This window comes from Malaclemys terrapin, chromosome 2 (genome assembly GCF_027887155.1).
Source record: "Malaclemys terrapin pileata isolate rMalTer1 chromosome 2, rMalTer1.hap1, whole genome shotgun sequence".
Classification (NCBI taxonomy): Eukaryota; Metazoa; Chordata; order Testudines; family Emydidae; genus Malaclemys; species Malaclemys terrapin.
The window spans coordinates 192,679,767-192,696,908 of NC_071506.1; the positions used below are offsets into that span (position 1 = coordinate 192,679,767).

The window sequence follows — 17,142 nt, forward strand, 5'->3', positions numbered from 1 at the left end:
CCTGTTGTCCAGTCCCAGCTTCTGACAGTTGGAGTTTTAGGGACATGTGGAGCATGCAATTACATCCCTGACCGTTGGCTAGTTACCATTGATGGTGCTATCCTCCACAAACTTATCTAATTCTTTTTTTTAACCAAGTTATACTTTTAGCCTTCACAAAATTCCCTGCAATGAGTTCCACAGGTTGACTGTCCATTGTGTGAAGAAGTACTTCCTTATATTTGTTTTAAACTAGCTGCCTATTAATTTCATTGGGTGGCCCCTGATTCTTGTGTTATAAAAAGGAGTAAACAACACTTCCCTATTCACTTTCTCCACACCAGTCATGATTTTATAGACCTCTATCATAAACCCCTTTAATTGTCTCTTTTCTAAGCTGAACAGTCCCAGACTTTTTAATCGCTCCTCATATGGAAGCTGTTCCATACCCCTAGTCATTTTTGTTGCCATTCTCTGCACCTTTTCCAATTCCAATATTTTTTGGTTTTGAGCTGGGGCGACCAAAACTGCATGCAGCATTCATGGTGTGGGCCTACCATGGATTTATACAGTAGCATTATGATATTTTTTGTTTTATTAGCTATCCCTTTCCTAATTACCTTTTTTGACTGCTGCAGCATATTGAGCAGATGTTTTCAGGGAACGATCCATGAGGACTCCAAAATTTCTGATCAATAAAAATCTATTGAATATGGTTTCAGCAATTAAAAAGTTATGCCCTCTAGGAGCTTTGCAAGGTTTGTCTGTGGGAATACATCAAGCTCTTTCCTCCTCTCTCCCCTTTTTCCATGGCAAAGCTGCATTAACAGAACAAAGTGGTCAAGGAGCAGCAATTTCTCCTCGGTTCCTTGCTTCCTGCTTTGTCTGTAAGGAAAGCAGCCCTCATGGATTTTACATCTGATCACCCATTTCCATGCCTCAGTGGGCTGGGGATTCAGTATGACAACAGGATGGAACCCAGAGACACCTTGAAGTGTTACACACTACGTAATGCTTTTTCAGACTGAGTTTTTATTCCCTTAGTATCAAAGAGAGATGGGCCTAAGCCATAAGGTGCCAATCCAAACATCCATGGAGCTTGGGGTGTCTGGATCTTGTGTTTGGTTTGGCCCATTCAGGGGTTAAGGTTAGGAGAAGCAAGTCAGGAGCACAACTCCTCCTTCCCTGCAAACAGATAGGAGCACTTCTTTTCCACCCTGCCTTGGATAAGTAGCACTTCACAGCTTCCCCTCTTCCTTTGCTGGGCAATGAGAGAGCTCCTGCCTCTGTTTCCATCCAATGTAACCACTGGTCCCATTATAGAAATGGAGTCGAGCTATGGAGATTGGATTGGGAACTGGATCCAAACCCAAGCTTCCCTAAAGTGCAGGGGTGTTTGGGCCTGTGTCTACAATTACAGCAGTGTTATTTTTCTTAAGCATTTTGCCACGAAGATGGTGCTTGCACATTTCAGCATTTTTCCTCACTTTTCCTTCCACAAAGGGAATTCGGACGAGGAGTGGGGGAACTCCTTGCATTTTGCAAATATTATTGTTTAAATGCCTTGCACAACTACATCATGGTAACCAATTTATTTCCACACTGGTATTCAGACCAGTGATACTGATACTTTCAATAAACCCAATAGCAAAATAAGGGCTGGATCCTGACCTTCTTGCAGGATCAAATCCCAGGTGTTTACTTTTATTGTTTAGTATATCAGAACTATTCAAGCCCATTAGACCTTCAAAAATGGGGTGCTAGGAAGCCACAAATCCATTGAATCATAGAATATCAGGGTTGGAAGGGACCTCAGGAGGTCATCTAGTCCAACCCCCTGCTCAAAGCAGGACCAATCCCCAGACAGGTTTTTGCCCCAGATCCCTAAATGGCCCCTTTAAGGACTGAACTCACAACCCAGGGTTTAGCAGACCAATGCTCAAACCACTGAGCTATTTCCCTCCCAATATGAGTCATAGATGCTCAACACCTCACAGGCTCAAAGTATGCTTTATTTTAAAGGACAGACCTGGCCAGAAATGCAGAAGAATTCAGAGTCGCTGGGACTGAGACTCATATGAGAGAGACTGAGAAAGCACTTACAAATTAAGTGCCTAATCTAAAGCTCAACAAAGCCAATGGGAAAGACTCCCGTTGACTTTAATGGGCTTTGGATCAGACCTTAAGACTTTTAAAAAAAATTAAAATCATGTGGCATAACTAGGACATTAAAAGACTTAACTAGATAGCTATTTTCTATTTCCACATGACTTCTGCCATGTGTGGCTCATTAAGAACCATTTAATATATTTGCCAATCCAGCCATGTGATGCTCCCTATTTATATATAACTTCTGAGTTATTTCCAAGACTTATAATAATTTTTATTTTTATTTTTTCTTACCATCTCAGGCAAGAACTACCTAAACTATCTCACTAGGGAAATGTGTGATTGGTAATCAAAAAATAAGTGTGTGTGATTTTCACGTTGAATGAAATGTCCTATGCATTTAACATGTGTAACAAATGAAAGAAAGAAATACCTTAAAGAGAAAAATAAAAATAAAAGGGAGTGCCTGGGAGTCTGAGAGTGAGGGTATCCTTTTATATGATGCAGTTAGATCTCTGACTGAAAGAGAATATGTACGCATATGCATAAGGATGCGGATAACGCTGAGCAGGGGTATTTCCAGAACTTACGCAGTGTATCTGTGTGCAATAGGATATGGGAGAGATTGGGAAGTCTGAACTTAAGCTCTCTGTGTGACCTGCTGTTTGTGATTACGTGCCTGGTTGGAACATTTTCAACTAACCTTTTTCCACTGAAATATGCTGCTTTGTTGAAGCGGAAATGTTTTACAAAGACGTATAAATTCTGACCAAGTTTTCATCAGGAAAGTTTCTGAGGTTCAGGGTGGACTCTCCAGTCACTTTCAGAGAAATGAAACCCTGACCTTTCCAATCCGAAGACAAATGTTTTGATACAATATCTGTTTTGTGAAAATGTTGGAAACATTTTGGTTTCATTCCAATGCAGAACGAAAACAAATGTCAAAACCTGGAAAGCTGTCAAGAAATGGAATAATCATCCTGCAGCCAGCTCTATAAGTGAGGCAATGTACTCCAAGTTGGGAGCATAGGGATGTCTTAGTGTTTGTCTACACTGCAGCTGGGGGGGTGATTTGCAGCTCGCATTCACGTACCTGTGCTAGCTGTACTCTAGCTAGCTTGCTAAAAATAGCAGTGAGGATGTACCGGTCTGGGCTTCAGCATGGGGTGCACAAGTCTGTCTGACCTTCCTGGGTACAGACTCGCTTGTGCAGGTGATGCAAAGCCCACACCAGCACATCCTCACTGCTATTTTGAGCTAGCTAGAGTACGGCTAGCATGGGTATGTCTTCATGAACAGCCATTCACACCCGTACCTGTAGTGTAGATGTACCCTTAGGGAGGGGGAGAGGAGTCAAAATCTCTTCACCGGGTATGTTGGTGCTCATGGATATGGAGTGGTGTGTGCAGTGAGCAGGGTGTACATAGAAGTATCTCCATTGTGGCTGCCAGTGTGTGACAGCTACGTGTGGGTGTGCATTTAGGTACAGATGCAGACACATCATCTGCAGCTAGAGAGGGTCTCATAACGGGAGGGGACAGGATGCAAGAAGTCTCACAGAGCACACATGCCCTCTGAAGGGCTCTCTTGGTGGGACAGGGTAGTGGTAGGCTGGGGAGAATGGAGGGACCAGCTGATCCACTACTGTACGGATCCTTCAGACTTCCACAAAATCATTGTTTGACAGTTGAAGAATGCTCAGACTGATAAGGAAGAAGTAGCGTTTTCCCACTTCTAAAGCAGTATTCCATAACACGGAGGGCACAGCAAAAATGGAAAGGCCCCAGTTAGGTAGTATCACAGAAGGAAAATGTTTGGTTGTCTCATTCTGGCAAAGGTATTTTCTAGTAAATTTTACCAACTCTGGGAAACTGTTCCTTATTATTCATATAAAAGAGGAACATCATTGCTAATGTGGCATTGCCTATTGCTCTGCGTATGTTGCAATGTGATTAACTGTTTTCCTATCTTGTTTGCATTCATGGAGATAAGTTATAAAACCAGTGGAGGAAGAACTCTCTAGAAGGGATTAGTAAAAGAAATGCAAAAATTCTTTTGAGAGAGAATTGTGAGCACTGTGATTGCCTTTCTGTTCATTCCTCTGAAGCACCTGGCCACTGTCGGAAGACAAGATACTGGGCTAGATGGACCATTGGTCTGACCCATTCTTATAGCCTACTGGATCTCAGTAGTACTGGGTGTACATTCATAAATGGTGCAACATACTCAAAGCAGAATTTGAACCCACGTCACCTGTGGTGAAGTAAACTACTCCTAGCTAAAAATCACACCATTTTTAAATATTTCCTGTGCACACAGAAGAAATTAGGCTAGCATATAAGTAGTCTCTGACCTGCTGCAGTGTTGGCTGGTTGTCTGGTGTAGGATACATTAAAAGTAGGTTCTTCTACGAGCGGTGGAGGGTACATCCGCCTTCTGATGAAGAAACCAGCTCCGCAGCAGAACAGAACGCCCATCATCAGAAGGAACCTGAGCAAAAGAAGGAGGAAAAGTCAAACTTGGAGATGGCATCCATCTAAATGCAGGGCCCCAGGGAGCTGGGGTTATTCAAAAATTCATAGATAAGAGAAACCAAGATCATTACCCTTTAACCATCAGTTCCCATATGCTGTTATCAGGATTTTCTGAAAATATTATTCCTTGAAAGCAGGACTGCACAAGCTGAGATACCTGTGTATGGCAGCATGTAGTTGATATTTCTATAGTGACTGAGAAGATTTTGTTCTTAGGAGTGTTTTTGTTCATATAGTAGTTTTCCACTGTATTTTCTCTTATTAGCTTACAGGAACAATAGTGATTATGCCAGCAGAGCTGGGAGAATACTGTCTTCTTCCCCTAAATCTGGGGTTATGGGCTCATCTGTCCCCTTCTGCCACCTCTTTACCTCACCTAAGATTTGCTTGGATCAGAATTCCAAATAATATTGATGGAAATAAATGACTTAGGTCCACGTGCCCCTTCTGTGGAACAAGGTTTTACCAGAGGGGATTTCTTTGGAGCATAGCCATGCCATTCCTTAAACTGACCAGAGGGGTCACTGTTGAACAACACAAATACTCCTCTCTCAGCCCAGATGCTATGTAGGTTTGCTCTGCAAGGCTCCCTTCTGGCTGATGGAGAGAAGGGCTGAAGGTACAAAAGTTGCCTGGCAGCATAGACCACTGGATGCGATGGGCCAAATTCTAAACTGGTGTAAAGGAGAGCAGAATTTGGTCCCAGCATCACCAAGCCAACATTCATAAATTCCCTTTTGGCTCGGTTATCTGAAAGTGTTTATCCCGAACATAATGGCTGAGATTTGCAAAGCTGTCTTCAGATGCAGACATCACATTCATTTAAATGCGAACAGTGCATCTAAATCTCCTGTGCAGCTTTGAAAATCTCAGCCTATATATAGTTTAAATGTTAACTATATAAAATATCCAGGCAGGAAATGTGGTTGTTTCTAGGGCTTTCTTAAAATGAGGCAAGTATAACTTGTTCAGAAACGTGTTCAGAAAAAAAAGAAGTCCTAACCTACCAAAAATACCAGAGTCGCTGGATAGAGAGGGCTCTTACGCAGCATCTTGACCCACAGCAATCTTCATAGGAGCGACATCTGCATAGGAATAAAGAGAAAAGGACATTTTGGGAGTGTTTGTCACTTAAAGTAAAAATGCATCATATCAAAATCTGGCTCCAAGGGGGGAATATAAACTCAACAGTAAAATCTCTATCAAATCCAGTTATTGTAAACTGACAGTACAGCATCTAAACACAGAGACAGAGGAGTCAATGACTCAGATGTAATTAGATTCACCGCCAGGGGCATCATTTATGACCTCACAAATCTGGAAGGAAAAATGTTACATTGTTGCCATGGTGGCACAAAGCACGGCTGGGGTTCTCTCAAAGCAGTGAGTGGTTCTTCACCTATTTACCACTGTGGGCTGCATCCGCACAACACATATACTACCTGTATGGCCCTGAGGATGTCACATTGGCTGCAGCTGCAAGAAGCCCGCGGGTTGAGAACCACTGCTCTAGAGAGTGGAAACACTGCTAATTTGGAGCTGTAAAGAACCAGCATTAATATCACCATAGATAGTTAACAGAGGTCCTGATTGTCCTCTCAACTGATACTGGGCTTACACCACTGATGTCCTTGGAGTTGCTCTGACTTACACCAGTGTAAAAATCAGACCCATGACATCAGTGTCACTTGAATACAAAGTTACACACACACACACACACACACACACACTCTGTGAATAGTAATCTGTATCCAACTCCTACAGCCATAACTAGGCAATAGTCCAATTGACTTGAGTAACTACTTGCTAAGGATTGGAGTATTCAGTTACTAGTTCATATGTTCAGACCTGTTGTACAGGTTTTTTTTGCCATTCATAATATTGCTGCACATTATTCAAACAGCCTTCTTCTATGCCTCCCTTTTAAGTCTCCTAAGATGACTTGTTGGAGCATTTAATTTTATACAGTGGAGCTTGTTGAAGACCAGTGGTTTTCAACCTGTGGTCTTCGGACCCTTAGGGGTCCGCAGACTATGCCTAAGGGGTCCACGAAAGGTTGTCATTACCGTAGAACAGCGGTTTTCAACCTGTGGTCTGCAGACTATGTCTAAGATTTCCAAAGGGGTCAGCACCTCCATTCGAAATTTTTTAGGGGTCAGCAAATGAAAAAAGGTTGAAAACCACTGTTGTAGAGGAAAGCAGCATTGCTGCATTTCATTCCAGCACGGGAACAATGCAGACACTGAATGTCAAGCAGTTTGGATTTTGTTCACTGGCAACAGATCAGAAGTACAAGTTCACAGCAGTGAGATCACTGATCCTTTGCAAACGGGCAGACTAAACCTCCTTGTATTATTACCATATCTGCAAATTAAAAAACCTCGTAACATTATTTTTGCTTCTTAGAGTGCAAAGCTGTTAGGAGAAAAATAGGGGGGGGGGGAATCCCCAAACCCACAGAGTTCATTCCATGCAGCTTTTTCTCCAATGAAACTTGGAAGAAAAACCCATTAAAGACTCAGGAAAAATAATCATTTCATTTATACTGTTTTATTAAATGAAAAAAAGAAAGTGATACACTTGAACTCCCAGCCAAGATTTTTCAATAGTGGATTTCAAAAAGCCAAGAATCCCATGCCATGCATTTAACTAGCAGACTTTCTCCCATAAACACATGTCAATCTAACATTTTATATGGAAAAAACAGTTTTGAAAATATTTTAGCCCTATCCATTGAAAGGGTAAGGAAAATGTCACTAATGCTGAAGCCAGAACATGTGTTCACGGGTGAACTCACGAGCGAACTCACGAACAGCTTTTGCTGCGGCTGCCACTTCCAGCAGCAGCAAGGAAAGTAGCCAGATGCTAAAACGGAAAAAGGACAGAGATAACATAGAAGCTTTGATACATGGACAGCCTAAGGGGTTAGCTAACAAGATTTACCCTCGGATGGGAATATGATTCAGATTGCCATAGCCAGATAAGACAAGAGGAGAATAATCAGCAACTGCATTGAACTGCTTTAATATGCCCAATATATGTATCTAATTTGAGCCAAATTTTCAAAAAGCTAGCAGAAGTAGAAGTAGGTTTGTGCTTGTGCACCCACATTTGCATGTAAAAAAACAATTGGTTAACTGCATGCACAATTACCCATTTACATGCTCAATTAACAAATCTGCATTCACAAATGCAGGTGAATGCACATAGGCTTCAGGCTCTGCTGTTTGAAAATTGGCTCCCTTGTCCTTAGGGATTATTTCTGAGTCGATGACATGCTACGGCCAAGGAGAAGAGGAGGATGCTATTAGATGTCAGAGAATTTAAAATACACAAAGAGCAACTGTAATGCAAGGGAATGTAGTAGAACAGTTTTCCAAAGACTCTGCCGAAGTTTCTCGGGCAAGCCAGGGAGTCTGAAACATCAACCAGCTGATAGTGCCTAGTAGGATTTTTAGAAGATCCTAGGTGCCAAACTCCCATTGGAACTGGGTGCTTAAATGGGACTGTCAAACATCCCAAGATGCCAAGTCCAATGAGAGTTAGGCTCCTAGGCTGTTCTGGAAAAATCCTACTAGGTGCCTATCTGCATCTTTAGGTGCTGCCACTAAAATGTAAAGAACCTATCAAGAATAGAGAAAAGTATTTTTTCTTTATTCTTTCAGCTTGCTTACTTTTAGTATTAGATAGCCCTTTGTGTATTGTCATTAGCTAGTCATTTTCCCTTTTTGTTTGGATGGGTTTTTCCACACAGCAAACGGGGACGGACACACATTTTTAAAACAGGAAACTATGGTTATTAAAACCACAAAAATTGAAAGAGGGTCTCTAGGCCAAGTGTAATGCCCCAAACAACTTTTAATTCTTTTCTCTTTAAACTGACAGGGTTTCAAGTTGGCAGTGTCTCTTTTACTTCTCTGTACCTCAGTTCTCCTACAGGTAAAACAAGGATAAAAAGAGGGAGGAAGGGAGGCTTAATTTATGAATGTTTATAAAGCAGTTGAGATCCTTCGATGGAATGTTTCACGGGTCTGCACAGATCCATTCTGTCCCCTGCATGCACAATTGTTAGTGTGTGTAGTTATCAACTTTTTTTTAAAAACGCATGCATGCTTATTGCGCAAAGTTGCATGTGCACAAAAGGAGGCCAGGTTGACGGCCCTCTGTGACTCAGGCCCTTTACGTCAAATCTCCATTTCAAAATAGCCATTAAGCTTTCTGAGGCAGCTCCTCTGAGGACAATTATTGTACTTTCTGCTTGGTTCTCTGAAAATGAACTAATATATTGATTTAGGAAAGAATCTCTAAAACACCTGGCACCACAAGAGCATTCACTTTTTCCTCATAAAAAAAAGAGGATCCATTTAATATTGATTTTTTTTTAAAAGAATGAACAAATATATACAGAATGTTCTTAAATCAACAGGGTAGTGTACGTGCAATTGTTCGCATTTTCCACCACTTCACAGCAGTGCCAAAACATTGAAAAATCAATGTTTTATTTGCTGCTATTGCTCTTAAGGTCCTGCAGAAGGCTAGCTAATCCTTTGCTATTAGTGTTTGGATGCAACTATAGAATCATTCTAACACTTTCACTGGCTCAATTAATATTTAATTATTGAATTAAAGTGGAATAACTTCCATAGGAGACTGAGGGAGACTCACATCAGAATATCCCACAGTCTGGTAGTTAGGGCACTCACCTGAGAGGTGGCTGGTCCTCGTTTAAATCCCTTCTCCCCTTCAAGAGAAAGGAGGACTTGACCAAAGGGCCTCACATCCTGAGTGAGTACCTATTCACTAGATGAAAGGTTATAAGAGAGCTCCTCCCCCACCAAAATTTCTCACTGCGAGCCTCTTTCAACACCGATTTCAAATGAGGATAGCATTCTCCTTCACTTCTCTCTAAGTTATTATGTAACGTGTTGCTAAACAGTTTCCGAGGCCTGGTCTACACTTAAGCACAGGAGTCTACACTTAAAAAGTTTGCCCGGCATAGCAATGTTGGTTAGGAGTGTGAAAAAAATCCCACCCCTAACTGACATGGCTATGCCAGCAAAAACCCTAGGGTAGACATAGTTATACTGGCAAAAAAAGTGTCATTTTGTTTATTTTGCTTATTCCATTCAGGGAACGGGTATAAGCTATACCAGCAAAAACTGTGTCTCCACGACACTGGCAAAGCCTTTCTAGAGTAGACAAGACCAAGGTACACCCCAGAGATGCTGCACTCCACTGGTAGATGTAAATTATTTCTGTGCATATCATGGGTAAGGTCTGTAAAGCTCACTGGGATTCTTTTTAATATAAGGGATCATGATAATAGGCTACAGATGGGTGAAAAACATAAAGGGAAGGAGAGAAATTATTTAAGATAGGAAAGGGAATTGAACTAGGACTAATGGGATGAAATTAAGAAAGGGTGAAGTCAGGCAAAGATTTTTGGAAAGTGCCGTCAATGAGGCTGTGGAATAGTCTCCCAAGGGAAGTAGAGAAATTCCCATCACAGAGGAAATTTAAAAGTAGATTGGCCAAGACACTAGTAGACACAGGAAGATGGACTGGATGAACTGCGAGGGCTTGTCCATCTCTACATTGGGTGATTCAATGATCACACTTACTGCAGCTCAGACAGAAGGCTCTGGTCTGCCGCTGAGAGATGGAGACGGGTAGCAAAAACGTGTATGTTTGTGTAATGAAAAAAAGTCAGAAAATGCATTTACTTAAATAAATCCAGAGAGGATCTAGTCTATGTAGAACTCAGCCATGCCAGGCGGTAGCCATGGTGAGTGGAAAAAACAAAAGTGAGTCAATGAAATGAGAAAATGATTAATGTTACAGATTGCAAAATAACAAATGTGACCGACAAGCAAAGACAACAGACAGAGATTAGCAGCCTGGTTCTGATCTGACTTCTGTAAATTAGGAGCAAGTCCCATGTAAAACTGTCTTCAAACCAGAATCAGGCCCTAAGGATATGAAGGGCAGGGGGTTAATAAAAGATCTTTTTTCTCACAGACTGGTGAATAGCTGAAATATGTAAAGGAATAAGTATTTTACCAAATTTATTCCACTATCGGGTGGCTCTGGATATTATTCTGTGTTTTGGGCTCACAGTAAAAAGTGTTCTTTGAAGCAAAGCATTGCCTGAACGGATAAGAATGTACAGTCCCAGTGTATCAAAGACATAGGGAAGGAACCCGGTCAAGTGGAAGGGAAAGCTGTACAAACATGGAGGAGAGGTTATCCCAAGGACTCCATTCTGCTAGAGCACTCTGCTGAAAAGCTACATTGTGGGGCTGCTTCTCAAAATGGAAACAAGGAACCCAATCTTGTCGTCAGTGGGAATTTTTCCTGAGAACGGACTTCAGGACTGGGCCTAAAATTGTTTTATATCTTTTGGGATGAGTCTTTAACATCAAGGCCCTGTCTGCCCCATAGCACACTTTGTAGCCCTAAGACCCTGGTGCCATGGAGAAAGCGTACCTTCTCTAGACAGTTGTGCTGCATGCTGGCCACCAGTTGATTGCTGCTCTCAGCCCTACTGTTGGCTGCATTTCAGTGGTGGTGTATGTATACACGACCTGGTTTTCAGAGGAGCTGAACATTCACAACTCCAACTGAGTCAGTGGGAGAAATGGTTGCTCAGCCCCTTTGAAAATCAAACCTTATGTGTCCAAGTTGGGTACTCAAGAATAGAGACACCCCAAATCAGATACCTTTGAATGATCTCAGCTGCTGAAATAAACATAATGAATATAATTGCTTCACAGCTGAATATATGCATAACTTCTGTGGAACAGCAGTACTTCAAAGGTAAAATACATGGTGCAGTACAGGTGACAGCAAGGGAGATACATTTTGTCCACCTACTTGATAAGTCAGCCGGTACTTCACTGGGTAATTACAAGGACATAAAAGGAAGGAATGTAGCCCACTGCAACAGAACTGAGCAAGCTCTGTTGTGTTTGGGACCTTGCCCATCCTTGGAGGGAGGTGCAGCATTTGGCCCATTAAAAATATTTACAGTCATCTCTTCGCATAGGTTGCAGGCCTGTATTTAGTAGAACAAAGCAGAGAAGCTAACTAATTTAAGGCTTGGGTTTGGGCAGGCATACATTCTCTACACCATGACAAGTTTTTAATTTCCTAGAGGTGGGAATATAAATTTTTAATGACAACTGGAATAGGGACTTTTTGTTAGTCATCGGGCCTTTCATTAACACATCACTAGCTCTCTCTCTCTTAAACTGCACCGCTGGGTTAGCAATCATATTGATTCTAATGGTATGTCTGCCTTCAGAGATTATGAACATACTTCGTGCAAGGGGGTACGGGGCGCAATGGGTTTACACATTTCAAATTGCGATCTACTCCCCTGGTTTAAGATATGAATGCACAGAAATTCACTCTTCACCAAGCCACCTGGTCCCTTATTAAAAAAAGACAATATTCAACTTTAATGGCTCAGAACACTAAATCTTACAACAGAATCATTACAGTGTCTTAGATCATTACTGTTAAAGAGTGTAGGAGGTTGGGGTTTTTTCTAAATAAAGACTGCCTGATAACTTTCGCTTTCCTCCTTCATGAAGCTCTCTCCTTATGCTCTTGAATTGAACTGAAAATGCATCTGAGACCTTCATGTAATCAATTATGACTAAATCAGTGACTTTGGCCCAAATCCAGGTCTACGTTTGTGTACTGTGCCAGCCATTCAAAATGTCTGGAATTATGCTAGCTGTTATGCGGTGTCTCTTTACCCCCCCATGCTGTTTTCAATTCAAATGAAGGAGAAATCTGCAACTAGATCACTTCGCTAAACACACACCTGCTGACATTTCATGCAGCTGTAATTGTCATTGGAAAGCTAAGTGTAAAATCAGAGAACCCAACTTAATTAAAAGCTGTAAACAGTCACAAGGTGCAGAGCATATTAAGTAATTCCCATAATGCAACAGGCTTGATGTTTACATTGTGATTTGCTCTAAGTCTGACACAGTGCTATTGTATGTATCTCTGAGAATGTATCTACTTTCTGAAGCACTATAGTAATAACAGCAAGAGATTAGAGATAGAAAATAATTGATTTTCTATTGTTTTTGGTATTAGTTTTCAGGCACTTGGTAGCATGAAATAAATATCTTCTTGATTGACTCCACCTGCAGAATACCTAATTACAGGCTTACATTCCAGAGCTAAGCAAACATGGCAACCAAATGACAAGCACAATGTAATAGAACTAAATTACATTCCTATGTAATCAGTAATTAGACACCTTTGCGGTCAAAAACGGAGAAAATGTGTGCAAAAATGTGAAATGATTATGCAATTAAATATGCACAAAAATAAATGCAACCAGTAGAAAATGTTCTTCAAAACAAAAAAAAAAAAACTTCAGTACATGGATTATTGTATACATATTGCAGGAACAAAATTTTGCTTATTTTTTCATGTTGTTCACAACACGGCTTTTTTATTTTTGGAAGGAATCTCATGCTTAGGCTATGTCTACACTATGCAGCTTTTAGCGACACGGCTGTGCCGCTACAGCTGTGCTGCTAAAAGGTGCGCAGTGTAGCCGCTGTTTGTCAGCAGGAGAGAGCTCTCCCGCCACGAAAATCTTCCACCACCAACGAGCAGCTTTAGTGTTGCTGGCAGGAGAGTGCTCCTGCCGACAAAGTGCTGTTCACAGTGGCACTTGTCGTGGACAAAACTTCTGTCTTTCGAGGGAGGGTGTGTGTTTTTTTAACACCTCTGAATGACAAAAGTTTTGTCTTTCATTTGCCAGTGTAAACAAATCCTTAGACTCTAAACAGGTAAAAAGCGGGAAATTAAGTTGACGTTTACAATCTGAAAAATGATCTATGTACATATGCAATAATTTATTTTACATATGCATTAAACTAACCTATGTGGGAGAAACAAATATTAAAGGGACATCCAACTCTAAAATAAATACACTTCTTTCTGTAGGAAAGTGTTTTATCTACTAATGATACAAGTCATTCCTAAGATTACCCCAACTGAAAGAAATTCAAGAAAAAATCTTTTTTCTATTTTTGTTTATTTACTCTGCAGATTGGACAACACTTCATCAAGAGTCTGCAGATTGGACAACACTTCATCAAGAGTCAGTTTTGATTTCACTATATAAGCAATTTTCTGTTTTTTTCAATGGGTCTTTTACACAGGAACAGATTGGCTACTAAACACATTAGTACCAATCAAGTTTATACACATCTGTCATGCTACCACCCTTTGTAGCTTTTGATTGGTTCAAACTCAGTAAGCTGTAACCCAACAGGCTGATCTGAAACCGTGTCTGATTAAGCAAATTTGGATATCACCAAAGCTAGAAAACTGAATATACCTTAAATCACTGAAGATTTTGCAACTTTTGCCTCCTGATTTGCCTTTTTTACATAAGCAATTTATTGATTACAATAAGGGGAAAATTAATGGGCTTGTAACAAGCAAACCTTGGTCCCAATCCTGCACTTGGATGGGCTAGACAACTCCTGTACCTGGGCAGAGGCCCACTGAGTTCATTGACTACACATGGAAGCAGAGGTCAGCACAAGCAGATCTGATTGTAGGATCGGGGCTAGTAGTACAGTAACTCCTCACTTAAAGTCGTCCCGGTTGACGTGGTTTCATTGTTACGTTGCAGATCAATTAGGGAACATGCTCCTTTAAAGTTGTGCAATGTTCCCTTATAACGTTGTTTGGCAGCCGCCTGCTTTGTCCACTGCTTGCAGGAAGAACGACCCGTTACAGCTAGCTGGTGGGGGCTTGGGTGGACCGGCAGACCCCCTATCAGCTCCCTGCTCCCCTAAGTTCCCTGTGTGGCAGCCGCCCAGCAGGCTATCAATTGCCAGCAGTTCAGCTGTCCCCCCCCTTCCCCCCCTGCCATGTGCTGCTCCTGCCCTCTGCCTTGGAGCTGCTCCTGGAAGCCTCCTGCTTGCTGTGCAGGGGAGGGGGGAAGAAGGGAACTAATGTCAGGGTGTCCCCCTTCCCCCTACTCCTGCCCCCTACTTACCCCTTCTCCATATAGAGCAGGGTGTGGATAGGACAGGACTCAGGACGGAGAGAGCCGCAGCTGCTGTCTCAACTTCCTGATCTTTTTAAAGGCAATGTACTTAGAGTGGGGTCAGCATGCTTAAAAGGGCAATGCTCATCTCTCTCTCTCTCTCACACACACACACTGGGTGTGTGTCTCTCTGTCTGTCTGCCATGCTGTCTCCCCTCCCTCAATTTGTGCTGCCTTGTAGAGTGTGAGGCTACATTAACAACAATGTGTTAGCCCCTGAGGGCTCAGCCGAGTGCTAGTTCATTATTTAGCAGTAAGGCGTTCCCTGGGAAATATCCTACCCTCTTCCACCCTCTGACTTCACCACCTCAACCAAGCTTCATAATCATCATTGCTGTGTACAGAATTAAATTGTTTGTTTAAAACTTATACTATAGTTTTTTGTCTGATGAAAAAATTTCCCTGGAACCTGAAACCTCCATTTACATTAATTCTTATGGGGAAATTGGATTTGCTTAACATCGTTTTGCTTAAAGTCGCATTTTTCAGGAACATAACTACAATGTTAAGCGAGGAGTTACTGTACTTCTTTATAACCTGTGTAGGATTAGTATTATGTTTCATATGCTATCTTCAGTGTTTTACTGTGTAATTCTGGGGAAATTTAGCAAGCCATTGGTAAAAAGAAAATTAAAAGAAAGCAGTAATTTTTACCTCACTGGGATTCTGCAAAGGCACAGAAATATGCACTATCGGATCCCACTGCAGGATAGAAGGATAGATTTGATGTCCCACTGCTCTTTGCTTCTTTCCTCCCTCCCATCCAAACATTGCCCCAACCATGGGCCTGATCCAATGGCTACTGAGATCAGTGGCAGTCCATTCATTTACTTCAACGAGTGGAGGATCACACCCTATGCCACTTCCTTCTCAAAATGTTTGTGCTGCTTTATAGAACATACTATCAACTCTGGAGAAGAAATGAGATGCTCAGAAAGGATCTGCTGGATTTGGTGACTGGGATTATATCATTTTACAAGATGCGCTGATATGATGGCAGTGATTGTAAGAGGGAAAGATAAGATATGTCTGACCTACCTACAACATACTCTTGCTTGTAATGAAAGACAGACCTGGGATCATCACCCTCACACTATTCCAAGTAAGTAAAAAGCAAACACCCTTCCACCTACCCTCCACCCCCACTTCATTTGTCAGCAACAGCAGAAAAAACAGTACAGATAAAAGCACCATTTGACACAGAACATTTGACCTGTGCGTCAGTCTTTTGTGATCTAAAATATTAACTGGCGTATTATAAATATATTCTGTGTCCAGATCTCACTTTCTGTTCCGATAAGAGAAATGTTCAGAACAACTCATCTCTCTGTCTAGGCTGTAGGTATGTCTGGGTTAAGGCTGGGCTAAGGTTCCTTGTACAGTCCCCGCCCTTCCCCCTCTCCATGCATTCCTATGGACACAGTCACAATCTAGCTCTTAAACAGCATCGGGGATACTTATGCATATCTCCAAAGGGGCAGAATTGGAATCCAAAGGTCAATGCATTTTTGATTACCAGTGAGCCACATAAAACCTTACTCAAGTGGGAGCAAAATAATAGATTAGCCTTCCTGGCATATGACTCAGGAAGATAAGCAGCAGCGAGGCTAATGGTTTGAAGGGAGGGCTAAAATGTTGTGTTTTTTTTTTTTTTTTTTTTTTTTTTTTTTAAGGTCAGCAGTTGAACAGCCATCCTCGTCATGGTGTACAAAGAAGGCCTGAATATTGTTTTTTTGTTTTTTAAGTTTTGATTGGCGTTTTTAAAAAGAAAAGATTTATTGCTTTGGGGGTTTTTTAATTGGGAATTTCTTTTTGAGGCGGGGGAGGGAGTATTTTTGTTTCCTGCTTATTTCACAATAAAAATATATCTGCTCTTCCCTGATTTGGCTGAACAACTTGTTGGAGGTCTCAGGGATGTTTGGCGGTGACTCTTCTCATCTCTGAATTGAAATCTTTAACAACACTTTCCCCCCACCCAAGTGTTTCTCAGGCATCTGAGATAGATAAAACACATTTAATCTGAATAAAAATCACTTCCTCTCTCAATTAATCAGGTTTTCATCCTTCCATGTCATCATTCTGCCAGGTCTCCAGCCACCAATAGTTTCGAAACAATAGACAAAAGATGAATTTCTAATGTAAAAAAACAGCAGATAATTCAACAATTTTAACAGAGAGAGGCCATTTCTAGACATCATAAAGCAACAAAACAGGGAACAAACCCAATTCTTTTCTTTTGCAGGTCACTGTTAACTTGCTCCTTTGCATCTCCTGTTATAGCAAATAATGTCTGCTTAACGACCAGCTGTTCTGTCTCAATCTATTGAAAGTTCCCCACAAGCCAGATCCTTGTTTTCCCTTTCAATAGCCATAATCAAAACATAGTCCAGATTCCCCTACAGTGGTTGAAGCTTGCTGTATTGTTAG

At 41.4% G+C, this 17,142-nt stretch overlaps 1 protein-coding gene across 2 annotated transcripts in view; it reads right to left on the reverse strand.

Moving 5' to 3' along the window:
* Positions 1-17,142, reverse strand: part of VOPP1 (VOPP1 WW domain binding protein) — a 97,193-nt gene that overhangs the window by 8,350 nt on the left and 71,701 nt on the right. For both annotated transcript variants that reach the window (XM_054019205.1, XM_054019204.1), the window contains exons 4-5: positions 5,630-5,707; positions 4,442-4,578 (exon numbers count right to left, since the gene is read on the reverse strand). In XM_054019205.1, the coding sequence (XP_053875180.1) occupies positions 4,442-4,578; positions 5,630-5,707 (215 nt within the window). The remainder of the gene's footprint in view (positions 1-4,441; positions 4,579-5,629; positions 5,708-17,142) is intronic.